Source organism: Pinus tabuliformis, chromosome Q (assembly GCF_031772625.1).
Source record: "Pinus tabuliformis cultivar Carrire ecotype Pingquan chromosome Q, CPIR1, whole genome shotgun sequence".
Lineage (NCBI taxonomy): Eukaryota > Viridiplantae > Streptophyta > Pinopsida > Pinales > Pinaceae > Pinus > Pinus tabuliformis.
In genome coordinates, this window is record NC_142296.1 from 1020567011 (window position 1) to 1020591041 (window position 24031).

Consider the following 24031-nt stretch of genomic DNA (forward strand, 5'->3'; position numbering starts at 1 on the left):
ACCACCATTAGCAATATCAACACTATTCTCACATTTGATGAACTCTTGGGAAAGTGTATTCAAGAGTAGGCTAGAATGATCTCTAGAGGGAGAATTTCACATCATGAAGAAAGAGAACCTACTACATTTTTAGCCTATGACAAGAGAAAGAAAGGTAATAAAGACTCATCATTTTTCAAAGAAATCTGCTTTCGAATCAAATGATTCCTTTAAAGGGAATCTGGACATGTCAAAAGTTAGATGCTTTAACTGTCAAAAGCGTGGTCACTTTGCTCGCGATTGTATAGAAAGAAGAAGAGAACCTAGATTCAAAAACAAATCTGATTATAGAAAACACACTTCTGAAAATCAAAGAAGAGACCATCCTAAAAAAATAATAAATCCAAGGTATAAAAATAACGTAGGGGAAACTCAATCAAAATATTTTCTTGTTTCTGTTCTTTCTACTTCTTCTTCTGCAGATTCATTTGATAGTTGATTAGTTGATAGTGGTGCTTCCAAACATCTTACGGGTTACAAAGAAGAACTCTGTAATCTAGTTGAAAGGGAGACTAGTTTAAATGTTATCCTTGGAGATAATTTTACTCACCAAGTTAAAGTTTATGGTTCAGTTTTATTTCAGTTAGATGACGGCAAATCTATTTTTCTGCAAGAAGTTTTGTATGTGCTTAGTTTGAAAAATAACTTTGTATTCATATTTGCTCTAGAAGATAAAGGAATGAAAATTTCTTTTATTAATGGAAAAGTTCTAACCTAACTTTTGAACACAAGTATGAGGGAAGCCTTCACTCTTGGATCAAGATTTGAAGGGATTTACAAAATCAATGGTAAACCCATTCATGCACTGGTCCATGATATCGATGTTCATTGTGAGCTATGGCATAGAAGATTTGTTCACCTACATTACATAGCCTTACCTCATGTGAAGAAGATGGTTTCTGGAATGCCTGAGATCGTAATGGATCATGAAAGAGTTTGCCGAGGATGTGCAAGTGGAAAACATGTAAAGGGACCATTCCCTTCAACCAGAACAAAAACTAAATATGTACTTCAGCTCATACATTCTGATTTATGTGGACCTATGCATGTTACTTCTCTTGATGGCTACTTGTATTTCATGATTTTTGTTGATGATTTTCTCGCAAGTCATGGATATTCTTTTTGAAAAAGAAAGGGGAAGCATTTGACATGTTCAGAGATTTCAAGGCTCTGATTGAAAATCAAACTGGAAAGCTGATCAAAGCTTTCAGATTTGATAATGGGGGAGAGTTCATCTCCAATGATTTTAATGATCTTTGCAAAGACGTCAGAATAAAGAAAGAAACCAGTGTGTCATACAATCCATAACAAAATGCTGTGGCTATGAGGAAGAACAAAACCATTATGGAAGCGGTCAGAGCCATGCTGCATGATCAAAAGCTACCAAAGTTTCTATGGGGAGAAGTTGCAAATACTATTGTTTGTGCAAAACATAAATACTCATCAGGACTTGGACAATAAACCTCCTAAAGAAGTCTTCACTGGTGAAAGGCCTGAGGTGAGTCATTTGAAAATTCTTGGTTATCTTGTGTACTTCCATGTGCCAAAAGAGAAAATGAACAAACAAGAAGCTTCAGGTAAGAAAGGTACTTTTGTTGGTTATTATGATAATTCAAAAGCTTATAGAATTTATATACATGGTCAAAGAACTATAGAGTTTAGTAGAGGTGTAACATTTGATGAAGATGCAGCCCTTGGAAAAGCAAGAGACTCTCCTTCTCCCGCCATTGCTGAAAAACAAGTTGTTAATGAAAGAGAGCCTGCATTTGAGTCCGAACTGGAACCTGAGAATGAGTTTGATGATAATCCTATGGGTTCCATGGATCCTCTAGATCCTCCGCCACATGATCCTCCTACCAGAAAGAGACCACTATGGCTGCAAGATACCTTGCAAAATGCTGAGCAACATGCTGCCCCAAGAGGAATGTTTAGAGAAAGTAAGAAGCCAAGTCAATTTCAAGGGTATGTTGCTGCCATCAGCAACATCATTTAGGCATAACCATGCACCATTGAAGAAGCTGCAACATAACAAGTCTGGAAAGATGCCATGACTGAAGAATACAAGTCCATCATCTGGAATGATGTCTGGGAAGTGGTTCCTAGACCTCAAGATAAATCTATTATCACTTCCAAATGGTTGTTTGAGATTAAACACGGTGCAAATGGTAATATTGAAAAACATAAGGTTAGATTTGTAGCTAGAGGTTTCTCTCAGAAAGAGGGATGTAATATTCCTAAATAGGAATACAAGTGATAAAAAGCAAATAATCTGTGCAGCAAAATATAAAAACGAAATACACATTAAACACCTATTGACCCTGTTGCCTACACCTACCTACAAGTCAGTGAGAAAAGCCTTTAACCCCACAAGGTGTGGTTGGTGGCAGGGAACTCAGAGAAGGGGCTGCCACACTAATCCCGACTCTCTCCATTTGAGTTATCTCTTAGGTTAGCTAAGGGGGGTGGTCCCTAATGAAAAGTTAAGTTAAAAAAGATGTGAGTTTCTAGGAGAATTGTTAGAGTTAAATAGACTATTTATTTAAGATTTATAAGCAAACCTGATATGAGCAATAACCATAAACACATAAGATAAGCATGAAATACATAAACAACCAGTGCCTTCAAAGTATTGCTCTTTAAGAAATGAAATTGTTTTTTTGCTTAGAATGAAGTGAAATGCTTTCAAATAAAAGCCCAAATAACCTTGGACTTGGGTTTTCAAATGGAAAAGGGTTACTTAGCTTATGCTTCAGCTCTCTTTCTTCAAACTTGAATTGCCTTCAAGAACACCTGTAGGAAAGCAAGCAAACGAGTTAGCATGCAAAAGAAATAGGGCCTCAAATGCTAGATAAAACCAATATGCACATAAATGAAAGAAGAAAATATATGATATTTTTTCAAGATAGAAAAGAAGCAAAGGGCTCATGAAACTCACTCTTAAATAAATCTCTTGATGTCTTATGAGATTGTTGGCTTGAACAACTTGTGAGATCTTTGATATCCTTGGAGGTGACTATTCCAATCGAAGAAGTCCTCACACTCCAATAGAGTTGGCAACCTATCCTTTGAACACAAAAATAACTGCAAACCAATTGTTAGTGCAAAAGAGACTTGGCATATAGAGACCAAGTTGAGCTTGTCATTCATTCAACCAAAAATAACAAGCTACAACAAGAGCACAAAATATACCAAGCCCAAAGGAGATTTGAGATAGCTGCAAATCTCTCCTCCCTAGACAATAATGCCTTCAGGCAAATGCACAAAAAACACTAGATAGCAATGTAAAATCAAATGAATAATAACATCAAATGACACATGTATATCTCATCAACCAAAGAATGCACCACAAGAGAAGCTAGTAACCCCAAAGACTTTTATTTATTTATATGAAAGATGAATACAAAATCCAACAGAGTTTCTGCAAGCCCAACAACCCGTTCTATATACAAAAATGAAGGTCAAAGCTCATTTAAATAGGCAAATGGGAGCCAATCCCAATGTGAGTGCAAGTGACAAGTGGAAGGGTGAAGATCCCAAAGCAAAAACGAATTTTCAAGTGGTTGCAAGAACTGTCCAAGTGTTGGAGATCACTGTTGTAAACTGCTCCCTAACTGATTGTGTATATCTCCCTTGAGAATCAACGTTCATCCTACTGCTGGTGCACATTCTTTATGGCTGCCAAGTGCATATATAATTGAAGTAAATGGGAGACAAGCTCCCACAATTTGCTGTTGTAAACTGCCACCAAACCAAAGTTTTGATTCCTGTGATAAATCCTCATTTAAATGATAGCTGAGTATTGTCTCTTGCTGGCCTGCGTTGACTGCAGTCTGCTGTAGGTGCCTTTTCGCTGGCAGCGTGGAGGCTAAGTGGAGTTTAATGCGTAGACAGTCCTCACAAAAGCTTGAGTTAACCTTACTTAACATTCCATCAAAGTCTATGCTGATTTTCTTTTGCTGCGTGGAGATATCTTTGACTAACGTGGATATTCCTTTGCTGTAGCTGTACATGGAAGCTTCTTTTATCATGTGCATTTTATCAAACCAATGCGTAGACTATAGTTATGTGGGGTCCCTCCAACTTCTTTCAACTTTTTCACCTTAGACTTTAATTAACATTTGATTTAAATTAAATCAAAGTCACTTCATACATTTGCTTGTATGTACTTCTCATGAGCTCATTGTGGGCCCCTTTGACTTTGACTTGAAAGTTTTGATTTTGTAATTGACTTGTGGCTTGCTTGGTGGCCCCACGTGATTGCCACATCACCCTTGATATTCCTTTAACTTTCCATGTCAAAATTTGATTTATTTTGACTATGAAATTTTTCCAATTATTCAATTTTTTGATTTTTTTCTTCATTTTTGCCACTGTCATTTGAAAAATCGGCTTTTAAGGGACTCTAAGTCATTTTTTTGACCCCCAAAGTGGGTCCTAGGATAATGCTAGACCTCTGAGGATGAATTTCGAGTAGTCATACACCTCAGACATTTCCTAAGGCCACTTATTTACACCATTACATAGAAAATAATTAAAAAATCTTGTTTTGCGAGAAATTTTTAATTATTTAAAAAATCCTACTTAGACCTAGTCAAATTCCACGAAATTTTTTGTGTGATCTAGTATGGTAATATACATCGACTCTAGACACTAAGATGTGTCAGGTGCTCAATCTTCAAACTGTCACCCCGGCTTTGGGGTAAAACGTGAGTGAAAAAACTTAGAAAATTATCCGCCTCTGAAGAAGAAGGGATAATTAATCAGATAAAAAAAACACTCCAAGGTGTACTCGTTTGTTGATCGAGTCCCAACATCCTAGGCTTGTTACAGACTCAAAACTCATCGTTACAAGTATCACTTATTACAATTCCTCGTAGGGTGTGGAATTTGGGTACAAGAAAGATGATGAGAAGATAGAAGTAGAGTTAAAAAACTCTGTTGACTGACGATATCTGATGGTAAAAGTGTCCTTTGGATCATCCTTGGGCATGGAGTCTTCATATAGTCATCAGGTTCCACTCCAGTGGTCAACAACACCCATGGAAATGCTGCAAATAAGGAACTGTTGAGACATTTTATTACTTCTTTGAGGGAAAAATACAATGGATGACAGAATGGTGCGCTTGGGTTTGTTTCAATGGACAAGCATGACCAAACCCAGGTGAGAAATCGCTGAACTGATGACTGCTCCAACTGCTGCACCAATATGCACTGCGCTACCCAAAAAATTGCCTTTTTTGCTAAGTTCGAATGGCTAGAAAGTCCACTTCCTGTTCTCAAAAATTATAAGCTTTTAACCTCGGACTCCTTGACCTAAACCTAGAAAAACCCACGAAGGAATTTAGATTGTTTAGACTTCTGAAATTCGACCCCCAAGGAGCCCAACTTTAGCTGCAACTGCAAAACTCGGCCTGCTGGAAATTGCCTGTAAATCCTCCCGGAAATAGTCCCAAAGTGCTGGGATGACCACTACTATAAGTCCCGTAACTTCCCGGATGGGCTTCCGACTTGTAGCACCTGCTCCTAAGCTCCACGAAAATGCTGGACTGGCCATCTACGCTGTCCCCAAGTCCAATAATTTGAACTGCTGGGATGCTGGCTCTGTTGGCTCCAAAACTCACAAGAAATGCTGCCCTCCTGCTACTCTCCCAATCCTCTAACTCTCCCGGCAATTGTATGATCACTGATGGCTCTAACTCCTCCTGCGTATTCTCCAGCTAGCCAGAAATACGCACTCCCTGTTTGTAGCTGAATGGTAGTGCTGTAACACACTCCCGGATCTCCTGAAATGCTTATGGAACTACCTCCCTAGGGTGAGCACAGAAGGTCCCCCGAAGGAAGGGTTGGATCTCCCGCTTGAGAGATTTGTGGCTAAACAACCGGTTGACTTAGCTAAACAGCAGAGCGAAGAAGTAATTTTGATTGCAAGGTGTAAGAATGCATCCAAATGAGAGCCTCCTCCTCCTTTTAACTCCTTGGGCCTTCCTTGCCTCATGTGCGCCCCTCCATCCATCTATTTGACTTCCCTCCAAGCCATTCGAATGGCCTAGTTCGAATTCACATGTGGGTGGCCCCCACATTCCACTAGCAGCCAAATAAAGTTGAATTTCCTCCTAAGTCCTTGAGTTGAAAATGCTGGGTTCTTTTCCTTAGCCAAAATTGTGCAAAATTGTGTAGCAGCACTGCTTTACAAGTGTATTTGAGAAGGGACACGACGAGGGAATAGATTATGATGAGATTTTTGCACTTGTAGCTCCATATACTACTATTCGATTTGTTATTGCCTTAGCTGCTAGCCAGGGATGAACTCTTCACCAAATGGACGTGAAAACTGCTTTCTTGCATGGCTTCCTCAAGGAAGTGGTATCTGTGGAACAACCACAAGGCTTTGAAGAGCATGACAAAGAAACTCATGTATGCAGACAGAAGAAAGCCTTATATGGGCTGAAGCAAGCTCCAAGAGCTTGGTATGCTTGCATTGATAGCTTCCTGATGAAGCTTGGTTTCAGCAGAAGCAATGCAGACCCAAACCTCTACTTCAAGACTGTCCAAGGTATACATTTGATATTGGTTTTGTATGTTGATGATTTATTCTTGACAAGAGGCGAACCTCTTATTCTCTAGTGTAAGAGAGAGTTAGCTACTGAATTTGAAATGAAAGACCTTGGTTTGATGCATTACTTTCTGGGTCTAGAGGTCTGGCAAAGACTTGGTGAAATTTATCTTTCTCAAGGAAAATATGTTGTTAAGCTTCTTGAAAGATTTGCTATGGTAGAATGTAAGTCCATGCATACTCCTATGGAAATGAACTTTAAGAAATTATGTGGCAAAGCTGCAGGACCTAATTTGGCAAATCCCACAGAGTATAGACAACTCATTGGTGCTTTGATGTTTTTAGTAAACACTAGGCCTGACATATGCTTTGCTAGAAACACTTTAAGTCAACATATGATTGATCCCTTTCATGTGTTGAGAAATCAATGCATGTAGATATTAGGGTTTGATTCATCTTTTCTTGATAATTATTTGTGATGTGTGTGGGCTTCTTTTACTTCTTAATTATGTTATATTTCATCAAGCAATTACCAAATAAAAATTTATGAAGATAACAAGAACAAGGAACAAAAGATATAGGCACTCAGCCAAGGCAAAACCCCTATCTAGGGGAAAACCCAGTCAAACTCTTCCAATAGTAGATTCAAATTAGATAATCCATGACCCTTTTGACCTAGACAAATACCTCCTCCAATCATTAAGTTAGCCCTTCCTTCAAGTAGATGAACTTTGCCAAAGTCTCTAAGTGCTAGCTTCTCAAATGCAACTTCTATCCAAAATTTCAGCCACCCAACTACAAAATTTCAGCCTGCAACTACTTCAGAAATTTCGGCCCCTGCAACTTGTCCAAAAACCTTAGAAAACTTCACACATATGAGAGAGAGATGCCCAAGAACTTCGATTTGGTCTTTAGCTTTTGTCTTCCTTTTCCTTGACTTCACTCTCCTTTTCTTGTCCTTGAATTGCAGATCGAACTTGCGAATGAGATGATGCCAAATAGGTCGAGCTCCACTTCTATTTACACTGATTCTGTTGGGTTGAATATCCCTAATCTGGGTCGACTTCATCAAGATAGGGACGACTTGGTGAGGAGGTGACAAATGACATTTTTGACTTAAAAATAATTTTCTTTACATGATACAAAAGCCCAAGAAGGGTCTAATAAATGTGACAATGATTCTTATGACTCATGACAAAACCTAGAAGCCTTCAATGGAGGTTATGACCTAGAAAATAAATAAAAGAGCATGAAACCCATGCTTCAAAATAATTTTTCTTTTACAATAAAATTTCTTTTTACATGATGACTCAAATACAATTATGAAGACCAACACTAGTTACATTCTTCAACACTCCCTCTTAACTAGGGAGGTATTCATAATTATATATATACAAAGGTGCTTGGAAAATCTCAAAATGACATGAAGAGTCACAACACACTCAGTTCTATGGATTAGATACTTGACCAAGGTATCTAATCGGTTGGGACAAAGGTGTGTTCCAAGCTTTAGCCACTATAGGTATCATTAGGCTTTATCTCTAACACCAACCCAGGAATCTAGGTATCATATCCAAGGTTGAAGCTCCGCAAGACCAATGATACCCTCCCTACTCCGGGATCTAGACATCATCATAGGCCTCCAGATGTCCTCCCAAGCATCTTATCGCCCCAAGATGCTTCATCTCTCCCTATCTACTAAATCTGTAATGTCTATTAATCCAAGCATGCTTTTGAAATATTTGAACTTCTTATTTGTAAGAGATTTCGTCAACACATCAACTACTTGTTCATCAGTGGGAATGTATTGTAGCTTCACCACCCTATCCTGCACCAAACTTCTAATATAATGATACATGTTATTGATATGCTTTGTCTTGTCATGGAACACAGGGTCTTCAGACATCTTGATGTTGCTTTGGTTATCACAATTGATAACTGTAGGATCTAATGGTCCTCCAAACAAATTTGATAGAAGCTTTCTGCTTCTTTTCCTACTTCACATGCAACAATATATTCGGCTTCAACACTACTCAAAGCAATTGTATATTGTTTTCTACTCATGTAGGAAATCATTGCAAATCCTAAACTAAAACAGCCATTGGTAATGCTTCTTCCATTTGTCACACTGCCAATCCAATCAGAATCGGTAAAACTTATCAATTGAATCTCCTTCCCATCATATCTTAGGCAATGATGAATAGTTACACGTAGGTATCTCAAAATGTTCTTTGCAACTATCCAATGATCATGACGAGGTTCCATCTGAAATTGACTTAGAACATTTACAACAAAGCATATATCAGGTCTAGTGTTCACCAAGTACATCAAGGAGCCAACCAACTTTCGATAACTTGTGGGATCAACAGGACTAGAATCAAAACTTCTTAACTTTTTGAGATTTGTGATCATGGGAGTTGTCATAGGCTTGGAATCCATCATACCAAACTTTTGTAACATCTTGATTATGTATTTTCCTTGACCAAGATATATCTCACCGGGTTTCTGCCAAACTTCCAAGCCCAAGTAGTAATGCATAAGTCCTAGATCCTTCATTTCAAATTCAGTTGCCAACATTTTCTTACATTCTAGAATTCTGTGCTCCACACCTATAACAAATAAATCATCCACATATAGAAGTATGATGACTGGTTCATTCTTCACTATCTTGATGTAGAGGTTTGCATCAACAAAACTTTTGACAAAGCCAATCCTTAGAAGATAGGCATCCATTCTTGTGTACCAAGCCCTAGGAGCTTGCTTCAAGCCATATAGAGCTTTCTTTAATCTGCAAACATGAGTTTCCTTGCTATTTATCTCAAAGCCTTCTGGTTGTTCAATATATACTTCCTCATATATGTTTCCATTTAGGAAGGCTGTTTTGACATCAATTTAATGTATATTCCATCCCATAGTGGCTACTAAAGAAACCAAAGATCTAATAGTAGTGTACTTGGCAGTAGGAGCAAACGTTTCTTCATAGTCTATTCCTTCCTTTTGAGAGAAACCCCTTGCAACAAATCTTGCTTTGTATTTGTCTATGCTTCCATCAACGACATGTTTGATCTTATAAATCCATTTGGAAGTGACAACAGATTTGTCACTTGCTCTAGGAACGATTTCCCAAACCCCACTATTCATGATAGATTAATATTCTTCTTGAATTGCTTTCTTCCATTCTTCTTGATGAGCTGCTTCTTCAAAAGTAGTTGGTTTTGCTTCAATCAATTTTGTCATGTATGTTGCATAACTTGAGTATCTTTTAGGATTCTTTGTTTCTCTGAATGCGTCCTTTGCTTCTTTGTGTCCTTCTGCTTCTTCAAGTGTAGCTCTCAACCAGGTTGGTCTCTTCTTTGCTTCAGGAATGGTAATAGGTTGAATAGGTTCACTTGGTCCTTCTTCTTCTTGATTTGTAGGTGACTTGTCATGTTGGTCTTCTTCTTCAAATAGTGGTGCATCTTCTTCATCAGATTCAATAGGTATATCCTTGGATCTTTTGTAGGCATGATTTTCGTCAAATATGACATCCTTGCTAACTTCAATTCGCCTTTCTTCTTTGATGTAGATTCTATAAGCCTTTGATGAAAGACTATAACCAACGAAGATACCTTTTATACTTGTAGAGTCTAACTTCTTTCGCTTATATTTTGGAACATGAATGTATGCAAGACATCCAAAGATTCAGAGATGGTCTACACATGGCTTCCTTCCTGAGAATGCTTCCTCTGGTGTCATATTATCAAGGATTCTATGGGGACTTCTATTTTGTATGTATACTACTGTCATGGCTGCTTCTCCCCATAGAAATTTTGGTAGGTCTTGATCAAATGTCATAGTTCTTATGCATTCTTCAATGGTTCTATTCTTCCTTTCTGCTACTCCATTTTGTTCGGGATTGTAGGGAACTATGAGCTCCCTCTTAATGCCTGCTTCTTTGCAATAAGCTATAAGTTCCTTAGAAGTATATTCACCCCCATTGTCGGATCTAAGGGTCTTTATCTTTCTTTTGGTTAGGGTTTCTACTTCGGATCTAAATTCCTTGAACTTTTCAAATACTTCATCCTTTGACTTGAGAAGATAGAGCCATGTCTTTCTAGAGTGATCATCAATGAAGGTCACATAGTATAGGTGGCCTCCAAGAGATTTAACAGACATAGGTCCACATACATCGGAATGAATGAGCTCTTGTATTTCTTTAGACCTTGTATCACTGCATGTAAAAGGTTTCCTAGTATTCTTTCCCAAACAAAATCCCTTGCAAACTGCTTCATGTTCCTCTTTAATGTTGGGGATGCCCTTCACCATTTGACTTAGAGAGGGTATTATCTTGTAGTGAATGTGTCCATATCTTCTATGCTAAAGTTCGATGGGACTAATTTCCATATGAACAAGGACTTGAGGAGATGGTGTTATTGTTGATTTTTGGTAGCTTGGGAGGTACTCCAAGCCTTAGGATTTGGGGTTTGAAGGTTGGAGCACCACAGTAGGGCATTGTGGGCATGGAACCCAAGGTGTGGATTTTGCACCCAAGTTGGTGGGTGTGAATCCATAACTATTTTTGGACATGTGATGGATGGAGATGATAGAGGACGTTGAGAGGAATCCAACGAAACAAAAATCATCGAATTTCGAGTTGTCTACGATGAGATATGAATTTTTGAAGTTAATAGGTGGGCATGGTTAAGGTCAGCCTAGTGATTGGAGGCCTTATGACAACTAGACAAGCTCATTTGGATGGTTTGAAGAAGCCCTCATGATTGCTTATAAATATGAGGTGAGCAAGAGTTGATTTGAGCATCCAAGTGTAGCAATTCATTGAGAAAACATCACCTGTGGTAGCCACAACACAAGAAGGAGAGGGACGAGGAGCATAAGGGCTGATTTGAGGTTTGTTATTTGGGTTTGACAGGGCCGAGGTGTAGCAGAGGCAAGCCGAGTAAGATTTGGGCTTTTTGGTGCATGTTTAAGGGTGGATCCTCCTTGTTTTAGTAGGCTGCAGGTCCTGTAGCCATTATAGAGGCACCATAGGCTTGTTCTGGGCTTGTTGGAGGGGCTGTAAGGCCTATTCCCTAGTGTAGAAGCAAAGGAACATGCAGCGTGGGAGGCAACAAGGAAAAGGAGGCAAGGCGAGCTAGAAGAAATGACTGTTGAAGGGGTTAGAGAGGGATGACGTGAACTGTATTTATGCCCTAACCAGATTGATAAGCTACAACAGTTGCACCATCTCATGAGTACATGTATGTTGATGTTTTCATGCTGAATCGTTGCTAGGGAAGAGGTCCAAGCTTGGACATAAGTATTGGGCACTTGCTTGGTTGGTTGAGGGCAGCAAGAGAGTGTCCAAAGTAGCCCTAGAACAGGTGGACAAGAAGGACATTGGACAACTGTGCGTTGGGTGAAGATTTGAAGGCCTATGTGGCACTTTGATGGACTAAAGTGACCACGAGCAAAGGCAGTTTGTAGCTCAAGGATTGGCCGACCTAAAGGAGCAGATTGGATGAGCCAAAGTTCATTGTAGCAAAAGCGACTTGCAACAGTGATTGCAGGCAGCCCTCCTAGAGTCTCTATCTGTTGTTCCTTGATGGACTAAGTGGCAGCTAGAGAGCAGATCAGGAGTGATAGACTGATAGGCCAAGATATGACATAGAGGATGTGATGGTGCACTAGATCAACGAGATTGTCATAGTATCTTGTATTATTGTACTTGTGGATATTTGAGGGCCATTATCCCTTGTACGGGAGCCCTAGATAGTTGTATTATATGTTGATAATATAACGAAGTTGGGTTACATATATTGTTGTTGTTGTTCTTATTTTGCACATGATTGATTTATTGCAATGTATTATTCCGCTTTGCAAAGTAGCTCTGTTGAGATTCTTGGTTTGGTAGCATCAAAGAGTTAAGATTCTATCCTAGATACCAGGGTTATGGCAATTCAACAATTATAACTCTATATAATCTTCCTTCACGAATCCCAATAACCCTTGCTTTATCAAAACTAGAATTCTTTCCCCAAACCAAAACTTTACCATCTACAAAAGCAACCCTATCCCAACTTGGTACATAGAGAATGTTGTTGAGATGTAGCCTTCCTCCACTTTTGCTTGTCATGTGTCTTGAGGCTCCACTATCAATAATCCATGCATTGTCATCATCAAGTGTACCTGTAAATGCAGCCAAGAATCCTTCACTCTTGACTCTCCTATATAGATTGTATATGAATCCTTCCAACCAAGTTTCGTGCAATTCTCAAGAGATTGAGTCCCATCTTCAAATAACTTGCCATTGAGAGAGTGATCTTTTCTATCAAGATTGCTTTCCTTCCTTCAAGTGATAGCCAACAAAGTGATCTTCAAATAGTCTTTCCTTCACCTTAGCTCTAATACCATGTTGAGAAATCAATGCATGTAGATATTAGGGTTTGATTCCTCTTTTCTTGATAATTACTTGTGATGTGTGTTGGCTTTTTTTACTTCTTAATTATTTCATCAAGCAATTACCAAATCAAAATGTTTGAAGATCACAAGGACAAGGAACACAAGATATATGCACTCAACTAGGGCAAAACCCATATCTAGGGGAAAACCCAATCAAACTCTTCTAATATTAGATTCAAATGAGATAATCAAAGACCCTTTTGACCTACGCAAAGACCTCCTCCAATCACCAAATCAGCCCTCCAAGTCGATGATCTCTGCCAATGTCTCCAAGGACACAACTTCTCAAATGCAGCTTCTATCCAGAATTTTGCCCCCCCCAGCTACAAAATTTCGAACCTGCAACTACTTCAGAAATTTCGGTCACTGCAACTTGCCTAGAAACCCTAGAGAACTTCGCACGTGCGAGAGAGATGCCCAAGAACTTCGATTTGGTCTTCCTTAGCTTCTATCTTCCTTCTCCTTGACTTCACTCTCCTTTTCTTGTCCTTGAATTGCAGATCGAACTTGTGAATGAGATGATGCCAAATAGGTCAAGCTCCACTTCTATTTATATTGCTTATGCTAGGTCGAATAGCCCTAATCTGGGCCGACTTTATCAGGATAGGGCCGACTTGGTGAGGAGGTGACAAATGACATTTTTGACTCAAAAATAATTTTCTTTACATGATACAAAAGCCCAAGAAGGGTCTAATAAATGTGACAATGATTCTTATGACTCATGACAAAACCTAGAAGCCTTCAATGGAGGCTATGATCTAGAAAATAAATAAAAGAGCATGAAACTTGTGCTTCAAAATATTTTTTCTTACACAATAAAACATATTTTTACATGATAAATCAAATATAATTATGAAGACCGACACTATTTACATTCTTCAACATCATGCCCATTGGATTGATGCAAAACATGTACTCAGATACTTGCATGGAACTATCAATCTAGGATTGAAATACACAACTAAAAATGTAAGACTTCATGGATATACTATGCTGATCAGGTTGATAACTCTGCTGATAGAAATAACACTTCTGAGTGCTGTTTTAGCTTGGGATCTGCGATGATCTCTTGGTTGAGTAGAAAGCATAAGTCTGTTACACTGAGTACAACCGAAGTTGAGTACGTTGTTGCTAGCATGGCTAGTTGTGAGGCAGTTTGGCTGAGAAAGCTTTTTGGAGCACTATTTGAGCAAGTTCTAGACACAACAGTTATATATTGTGACAATAAGAGGTTGATGCCAAATTTGTTGTGGAAATTATAGAACCAATTTGTGATATGATCCGCTATGCAGACAAAAATAGTCCATGTTTAGGTGAGATTTATGAGAACATGGACTCCATGTGTGAGAGGATGCAAACCGTCACAGGTAGGAAGGATCCTACTTTATGGTCACAACTGAAAGAGTTTATACATGGGCAGTGGAATAAACTGAACACCCCTCTTCATATGGCAGCTTATGTAGTTAATCCAAAATGGTATGATCCCACAACAGGAAGGGGGCCTCTTCCCAAGATAGAGAGGTGTTCAAAGGATTCTTGACCACTATCAACAAAATTTATGGTTGTATAGAAGAAGCCTCTGACATTCGATCTCAGTTTGCCCAATTTTCACATGGCCGAGGTGTCTTTGGTTCACATGCATATCTGGCCGATAGATGCAAGAAGAGGGATCCAGTTGATTGGTGGTGGCTTCATGGTGTTGATGCTGTTGAGTTGCAACAATTTGCCATACGGTTACTTGGACAGGTAGCTAGTTTGAAGCTCCTCATCTTATTTTTCAATTAAATTTCTGTATTAATTTTTAAATTTTCATTTTAGTATTTATTTTTAAATTTTTAATTAATTTAATGGGCTTCCCCTAATATTCCAGGTAGATAGTTCTTCATCTTGCGAGAGGAATTCAAGTACTTATGCCTTTATCCATTCAGTAAAGAGAAATAGGTTGGGCTCAAAGAAGGCAAAGAACTTAGTGTACATTCATATCACACTTCGTCTCATATCTCGAAAAGACCCTGGGTACAAGGAGGGTCCTTTCAAGAGATGGGACCAATACACAGAGGATGCTATGTGTGGACGAGGAGATACAACCAGATGGCCTTATTGAGCTACCTCTAGTTGCTATGGATGAGCAGGAGCCTCAAGATGAGAGTGATTCCTACCTGGAGAGCATGCTGACTGAAGATCTAAGTGATGCTGATGACATGGCTTGAGGAAGCCATTGTTCACTATTTTTATTTTGATATTTTGAAATTTCCTAGTTCATGTTTAGAGATGCCTTAAAGAAAATTTTGAAAGTAGTATGACAATGGACATATATCATGATTCTTATTAATACGTAAACTTCAATTTACACTTGATATCAAACTAGAAATTTTGAAATTTCAATGTGAATGTTGAATGTTCAATGATGTGCATGTTTAAATCTTTAAAGTTTAAGTCATAAATATTTTAGTTTTTTTGTTTAAAGTTGGAAAATATACAAATTCATATATATTATAATTTATAAAATATAATATTTATATATTATACATATAAATTATAATACACTCCCGACGAACCCACGCACCCTGTTTCAAAAAATGTGTACTCGTTCTTGTCCCCATCCCCGAACCCACATTTCCTGGCAACATAGGCTGCAAGTTGATTAGACATTGGCGACTTTAATCATTCTCATTCTCTCTCTCTCTCTGTACTTTGCTAAACAATTGAAGAAATCTAATAGAAGAAGAATCATTCGAGTTTTCCCCTTTGATGGGTTTTGCCCTGGTCATTGGACCTAAATATGAGTGTGTCATATTCTTGCTAGGTTGTTTTCATATGATCCTTAAGTTTATGTTCTATCTACAATTGTTGATCTGAAAAGTTTTGAAGAAGAAATCTGCATTCTAAGTAATTGTAACAACATAGAAATTTTAGTTTTCTAAAATGTACTTTTAAGTTCCACAATAGAACGTTCAGTTTTTTGCAAAGTACATTCAACTTTCTGCAAAGTACTTTCAAGTTTTTGCAAAGAATTTTCAAGTTTCTGTTTAGAACTTTAAGATTTTAACAAGAAAATCCTTCCAAATGATCTTCAACAAGAAATCAACAAGGGTTTCAAATAAAGACTAGGGCTGAACTAGGGTAAAAAACTTTAGGGCTGTTACATATGCATAAACAACAAAAAATAGAAGGTGACATCAGCCCTTCTAGGGCATGCAAGGCTATCCACTATGCTAGATTTTGCTTTTATAAGATTTATAGAGACTAGCCTACAATTCAAGGCCACCCTCAAGTAATTAAACAACACTTTTACACATAAACCAACTCCTAAACCCTAGTGGCTGCCCTAGCTGTCTAGGAGGGAGAATAAGAAAAGGATTTTATTTAGTTTTTAAGGTGATGAAAACACTTTTGGACTGACACCTTCTCCTAGAAGGGCTAATGGAATCTTATGGCATAAAATTCGAAGGAAGGACAATAGAGTAAGGGCGGATGCTCTAGGGCGTCCACTTCTAAACCCTAATTATTATTCTTGTGAGAGGAGAAATTAAGTATAAGGTCTGCACGTATAGAGTTTCCTTATATGTTTTGAAGAAGACAATTTTACATGCAATTATGAAGCAAAATTTCAGCAATGATAAGCATTTAGTCATGGAACAAGTGAATCCCTACTTTAAACATCAAAGCATGCAAAATTTTAATGATAGACAATAAACCTACAAAAATCTTCCACAAGATCTCTTCTTTGAATCCCGAAATAATGTCTCCAAGCAAAAATGATTTCAAATAACAAGTTGCATCCACAAAGACTCAAGTCCCACTCTCTTTAGGAGAGGCCAAATTACATGTGTTATGATGAAAAGACAATTGAGGGGTAGGCTCTATTTATATGAACCTTCTCCCACTCCTTTTTACAATAATTTACTAAAAAGCCCCATTGACAAGTTTACTTTAAGTGTTCCACAAGAAAGACGTTACAAGTCAACCTCATAGCTCAAAACAATAACACAAGTGCCATAAAAGTTCGCACGTTTAGGAATAAATGCTCCTAAAGCATGAGGTCATCCTTTAAATGACCTCAATAAGCTGACAAAAGGTGTAATAAGGGCTAATGAATGTTCCATACTCCAAAATGCATCTCAAGGATCATGTGCAAGCTATCCAAAGTCACTCTATGCCAACATATCATGTCCATGGTATCCTACATCACCCTCGAAGGAGGAAGAGGGGTGACATGGCACTCAATAACTCAAGCATTGGGGCTCCAAGGTCACGTATAAGCCCTCCCTTGTCATCTCAAGGATGACCATCATTATCTAGGCTCTAGAACAAGTGATGCCCATCAAACAGTGTCAAGGCTAGCTTGAGGGCATCCTGGGTCCACTGGGCACATCATCAATATCTCCAACACCAAGTACTATGGGCTCATCATCTCAACATCTGGGGGTCCCTCGGGTGTTAAGCATCATGTGAAGTCATCAACAACTCAATGCGCTACTCTTGGTAGGCAATGCTACATCTTCAAAGTCACTCTCTCTCTCTCTCTCTCTCTCTCTCTCTCTCTCTGCAGTGGAGAGTATGGCCTCTACTGCTTTGCTTAGGAGGTGGGGCAATCACCTCAAGAAGCCATCTATTGACAAAACCTAACAAAGCCTCCCTGGAAAACCTCCTCAAGATCTTGTGTAAATCAACAATCATTAGGTAACAAAAACCATGGATGCATCATAGTGGACCATACTTAATGTTAGGGGCACAACCAATACTTCACACAAAGATCACCCTCAAATATCTAACTAGACCAAGTCCCGTATAAGTGTTCCCTTTCTTATGTTAGGGATGGCTAGATGGATACTCCTATTAAGTGTTTCCAACCCCCAATGGGAAGTAACATGTCCCAGGTTACCCCATCAATCTATAGGTACAACTGATGATGGTAGCAATGGAGTGGGCATGACTTTAGGGCAAGGTGCCATAACCAAGTGACCAACTAATGGTGGTCCAACTTGTTGAGTGTATAGATGTAAGGAGTGAGCAATCATGGAGGCAAGAGTTACCCCTTTCCTTGGCCTGCTTTCCCCCCCTTTAGTGCGCCTTTTACTTCTTTATTGTAATGTTTTGATTTGGGTGAATAGCTCAGGAGCCCGAGCTTGCATTTGAGGGATTTAGCATTTATTACCCCTTAATGATGAGGCGGTTTATTGCTCATCAGGTTTGGGACAATACAAGGGACCCTTTTTGTGTATGGAGCATCAAGTGCTCTAGGAACCAGGTGATGGCTAATGAGGGGGGTAGATCTCATGCTAGGATTTTTCCCGTGCACTAATTTTTGTCCCATCCATGTTTTGTAATTCATCTTTTTCTTTCATGGTGGCTTTCTTTTACTTTTACCTTTCTTTTAGCTGCATCAAGCTCCACGGAAAAGTTTCTAGCCCATACTCAAGGATGAGGATGAGAATGTGGCATATCCCATGACCAATGACCACCCGCTCGAAGAATGGATATTGAATAGAGGGAATGATGGAAAGTGGTGAGTATGGAATATCATGGGCACACTACTTCAGTCAGAGCCTCCCTAGTAGTGTCTTTCCTATAACCCTAAGGTCTTAGAGTAGGTCCCACTAGAATAGAGTCAAAGACTAACCTCTTGAGTCCTAGGTGAAGTGAGGGAACAAGAATACAGTCAAGATCAGTCAATCATCTGGATCACCCCTTGATTTATATCACTATGCCCCAAAACATTAAGTAAAAGCACATGATTTCAAAATGGTTAGTACTTGCCGATGGATGACCCACCTTCCTTCAAGAAGGAATGCCAGATGGGAGAAAAAAATCTGACCAGAGCAATATGGAGGATCTATGGCATCATGTCATGTTCTGATCAATAGGGCTGCTAGTTGGATGGCTATCCAAGGAGGAGGAAAATTTCTCCTATGGGTTACCCACTTTTTGGTGGATAACAGTCCTCTCACTCAAGCTACTGAATATCAAGAATGCATTACCAACTTCTCCTGTAAATTTTGAGTATGCTGCATAGCAAGCTAACTTGCAATGATGGGTGCAAGGTGAAGGTTCGAGATGAAGGGAGATCAATCTGTCACAAAATTTGGTCATTTCTTCCAAAATTCTATTAGTTAAGTGCATCAAGTTGGGATGCTTGTACAAACAACATCCTTTTTTCTGAAATAATGAATTTGTGATCTCTCTATTGTATGACCACAAAATGGGATAATTATTAGGTGGTTGTTATCTTTGTAGACAATGCTTTCATCCATCATGTTCTATGTGTATTACTTTACTTGCATGATTAGGGTTGATCTTGGAGAGATTGTTTTTGTAGGTTTTTTCAGGTAACATTCTATTTTATATTCAGAAATGTCTCTGGAATTATGCTTCAAATTTTGATTTGCATTCTGGCAGATACTTAACTATACTGGCTAAAATTATTGATGATAACTTCAATGCATAGTGGGGGCCATTTAGTTTCCACTTTGAGATGTGTGGCTTCTCCTCTATATGAAGGCTTACTTTCTACTTTATAGGGTCTCAATTTATTCATTGTTCTTTCCTCCTCGGAGCAACAACTGCATCTCTTGGGGCTTTAGTTATTTCCAAATTTACTTCCCTCTGAGTGTGCTGCAAAGTGTGTGGAGCTTCAGGATGTGCAGTAGATTGTTCTGTTCAAAATATGATGCATATTTTATCTTTGAAAGTAAATTTTTAAAAGGAATAATGTTTCTTTTATGAAGAGGGAAATGTATACATGCTATCTTTTATGTCATGACTGCTATGGGGCTTATTTATTTTAATGGTATGCTGTGCCTTTTCTCCCTTCTTTTTACTCTTAAAAACTGGAAAAAGCTTTCAATGTGTTCAGCGGTTAAGGTATTTCAGAGTACTTTTCACTTTTACTTGCAAATTGTCTTAATTTTTGATCTGTACCTTTTACTCTAGAACTGGCTAGGGATCAATTGCTATCAGATGGATATGTGGTTCTTGGGGGTTACATATCCCCTGTCAATGATGCATATGGCAAAAAGGTACAATCGATGCTCTTTTGTTTGAAATATTCTTTGATCTCAATTGATTAGGTGCCATTAACTATTAAATTTCTTCTTCTTTTCTAAAGTCGCTATTTCAAATTTTCTTTCTTTAGTAATAATATGATAAGTTCTTATCACAATTTATGCAAATATCCTATAAAGTACTTTTGCCATGGGTAACAAAGTAAGGAGTGTATTCTTTCCCCTTTGTTTGGTCATCTGCTATGGTCAAGTAAATTTTTGCTAATATTCTTTCAGATATTAATATAGGAGATGAATAGATATCCCAGGTCATTTTATTTCCATTGAAGGAAAGGTGTTCTAAGCTTTACATATTGCTTTGAAACGAATTTGTCCTCCTTTCCAGAAAAATTGGAAGATGCAACACTTTAATATAGGAGCAGATGTTATACACCAAGCAGTGATAAATGGGTATCGGTTGTCCAGCCTTTCAGTTTTCAAAGGAACCCATATATATATATTTTTGGTTAAATCTAACAGTTTATATGAATCATTATCATTCTCATTTTCCTTTCTTCTGCAACTGATATTTTGGTCTTAGATGCCAAGTGTGGAAGCCTGATTTATTCTTGAAACTCATCATACTTCGTAGGTATTCCTCTCAAAGACCTCTCCTTAACATATGAACTGTATGAAAACTAAGAAACCATATACGTGGCTATTAGATGATTCTGCACCTATGATTTCCATTTAATCAATTTAGAGAATGACAATCATTGTAGAACTATCAATTTGTGTGATTCCCTATGTTCAATATCTAATTTAATATAAATATTAATGTCCACAAATGGCCAAACTTGGCTAATGGGACTGTAAAAGGTATAACAACAAGATCAAATGAGCATTGGGGGTGTTAACACATCTCTGAAAGCAAAACAGTAAGAGAAACAGAGATCATATCTGGGGGAGTGCCAAAGCATCTCTCTGAAGAAGCAGGATGAGCAATAGATGGGAGAGAAAAGGGATACAAAGAGAGGAGGCCAAGCATGAAGAAGCCAAAAGAATGAGATGAATGTCAACTAGAGAGAAGCCTTGAACCAAGAATGATGTCATCCTGCAACTCTCCTAACGTCCAAGGTTGAGAAGAAGCTGATCATGAGATTTCATCCATCCACTGTTTAAGCACTGGGGAGTTTATTTTCTGTATATTGTGATGGAGATTTGATCTTGAGGCCTCTTGCAATTTCAGCCATCTTGATGTTCTAGATGGTGAATTTGGGGCTAACAGTGCAGGAAGGTTGGTCACCAAGAGTAGTTTGTCATGTTACCACTTGAATCTTTGATGTGCAAATTGGGAGAGCTTCAAGGAAAACATCCTTGTTGGAGTGATACTAAAACACCCTTGACATATCCAAAACCCGCTTCAAACATAATAAATGACCCTTGTGGAGGAATGCCTAAGCATAAAGGAGGTGTGGTACACTAGAAACTGACAAATTTGGGCATTACATTTATCGTTAAAGAGGTTGGCCCTAATGAAAGGGGTCTTAACTAAAGGAAAATATTTCTTAAAGAATGACCTTTATTATTGATGAGGTTGGTCTGGTCCAAATTGAAAAATAGACAGATAAGGCTCATTGTAAAGGACTAAAAGGTCATTTGACATGGAGCACTTACGAGGAGATCAGATAAGATAATTATATTAGTGTCCAATGACCACAAAAGTAGGTCAATGGGATTGAGGAGTACAACCAATATGAATACAATGTGGGAGTGCAAGTGCAACTCCCATGAATGCTAAAACTAATATAAAGAAAGAAACCTACATAGGTATAACATCAAACATATGTATAAATATATAAAACTGTGACAAAGGTACGGTGTTATGAAATACCAATTGAGTTTGGGCAACTCAAGAACCTGTTGTGAGAGAGAGAGAGAGAGAGATTAGATAATGAGGCCGATGACGTCAAGAACTCTTGAGTCTAACGATTGAGGGTGAAGGGGGCAAACATAGCATTGACTTGCTATCAAAGTCCTTTAGAACCATTGTGGGCTCGAACTGTATGATCCGAAGGGGAATTTACCAGTGAGGGATACTCTAACATCTGATGTCAAAAGAAGGAAAGTCAAAAGGATCTTTCGCTGTGTTACCCACCATAATAAATAGCCCTATAGGAGAAAACTTTCCTCCTATTCTCTACACCCAACCGACGAACCATGCATCCCTTAACAACCACCACTAGATGATGATGTGCCATTATATCTCCACCACCTGCATCGGTCTATACTTCTCACCCATCCAGTTAGAGCACATGGATTGAGGTGGGCTTTCGATCAAAAGGTACATTATTAATTTTGCAATTAGGGGTGTTGACCTAGGTTGTCATTGATGTCAATATGGCAATATTCTAGATACTAGATGATGATATGAAGCCAAGGGGAAGCAGAACCAATGTTTTACAACTCGGACTCGGATTCGGACTCGGCCGAGGATCGACTCGGACTCGGACTCGGACTCGGTAATGACTCGGCCGGCTCGATTTCAATGACTCGGTCGTTGTAAAAAATACATTAAATATTTATTTTTTTTATAAAAAAACATAATTTTAAATATTTTAAACATAATTTTAAAGATTTTCATTCAAGTTTCCAAACACACAACATTATAATATACATGGAAGACAACATATGATCAAAGTAGGCTCATGAACCAATCCATTATATCAAAATGGTACGGTGGTACCCAATGGCAATAGTAAATACATAGTCAACTGTAGTCTGTCATACATGATCAAAGACTCAAGAGTCAAAACAAAATACAAATAACCAAGGAGGCTAGTAGCTACTGCCAGAGGAGCCAAGATCATCTCGACCAATCTCTGGATCATCATCATCAGAGTCAGACAAGGGGCCCCATGGCTCCTCCTCATCATCATCGTCTCCAACTGCAACTGTAGAAGTGGTGCCAGTACCACTAGGCTGTGCAGCAGATGCAAGCTGAGATAGAGTACAAATGCGGCTGCGCTTCTGTCGTGGCTGAGCAGAGGAAGGCGAAGCACCTACAACTGGAGTCCTACTAGCTGGCTGTGAGACTGAGGCTGGTGGATTGGGATCTGCATTCAACTGAACATGCTGCAGTGGATCTCCAACATCAAGTTCATCAAGATCCTCATCAGGATCAAACTCTGGTAGACGACTCTCCACTACCCAATTTGATGTTGGATCAATGTCTTCCAACACAATGGGATCTGAATCAGGTCTTTTGTTCAGCAATTGGTTCCGTCTGAGCCGAAGGTTGTATTGGACAAAAACTAGATCATTCAACTGTTTTTGCTCCAAACGGTTTCTCTTCTTTGTGTGAATCCTCTCAAAGACAGACCAATTGCGCTCACACCCAGATGCACTGCAAGTTTGACTCAAAATACGAATTGCAAACCTTTGCAATTCAGGGCACTGACCACCAAAGGCCTCCCACCATTGTGCTGCAAAAAACATAGGAATGTAATGAATTATGAGTTAGATGAAGGCTGAAGCTCAACAAAATTACAAATTATATCTAACTTTCAAATTATAAATGATTTAACAAACTTTAATAAAAAAAGTAAAACCATTAAGAAATTGAAAATTGAAATTTTTGTTTACCTGGCTCATCTGCTTCTCTTGCAATCTTTGCTAGGTTCTTCCCAAAGGTACCTGTTGCATTGCTGAAGGATGTGACCTGCTGATGTATCAGCAGCTGATCAGACTCCGATGGGACCATGCGCTCAATGCAATCAACCAGTCCATCTCTGACCTCCCCCCTCAAAGCTCCTGACTCCTTAGCTTTATAATGATACCGTGGGTTCAAAAAATACCCAGCTGCATGTATAGGGCGATGGAGTTGATTGTTCCATCTTTCATCAATGATTGCCCAAATGGGCCCATACTTTGCCACTCTATCCTTGTATGCTGTCTTTATTTGCTCCTTTGCTTGATCCATAGCCTCATAAATGAAGCCCATAGCCAACCTTTCCCC

At 38.6% G+C, this 24031-nt stretch overlaps 1 protein-coding gene across 16 annotated transcripts in view; it reads left to right on the forward strand.

Moving 5' to 3' along the window:
- The window catches only part of LOC149222965 (uncharacterized), a 380581-nt gene that overhangs the window by 67400 nt on the left and 289150 nt on the right, over positions 1-24031 (forward strand). For all 16 annotated transcript variants that reach the window (XR_016249451.1, XM_089385682.1, XM_089385683.1 and 13 more), the window contains exon 5: positions 19964-20049. Coding sequence is in view for 15 of the 16 variants with exons in the window: in XM_089385682.1 (XP_089241808.1) it covers positions 19964-20049 (86 nt within the window). In the remaining variant the exon portion in view is untranslated. The remainder of the gene's footprint in view (positions 1-19963; positions 20050-24031) is intronic.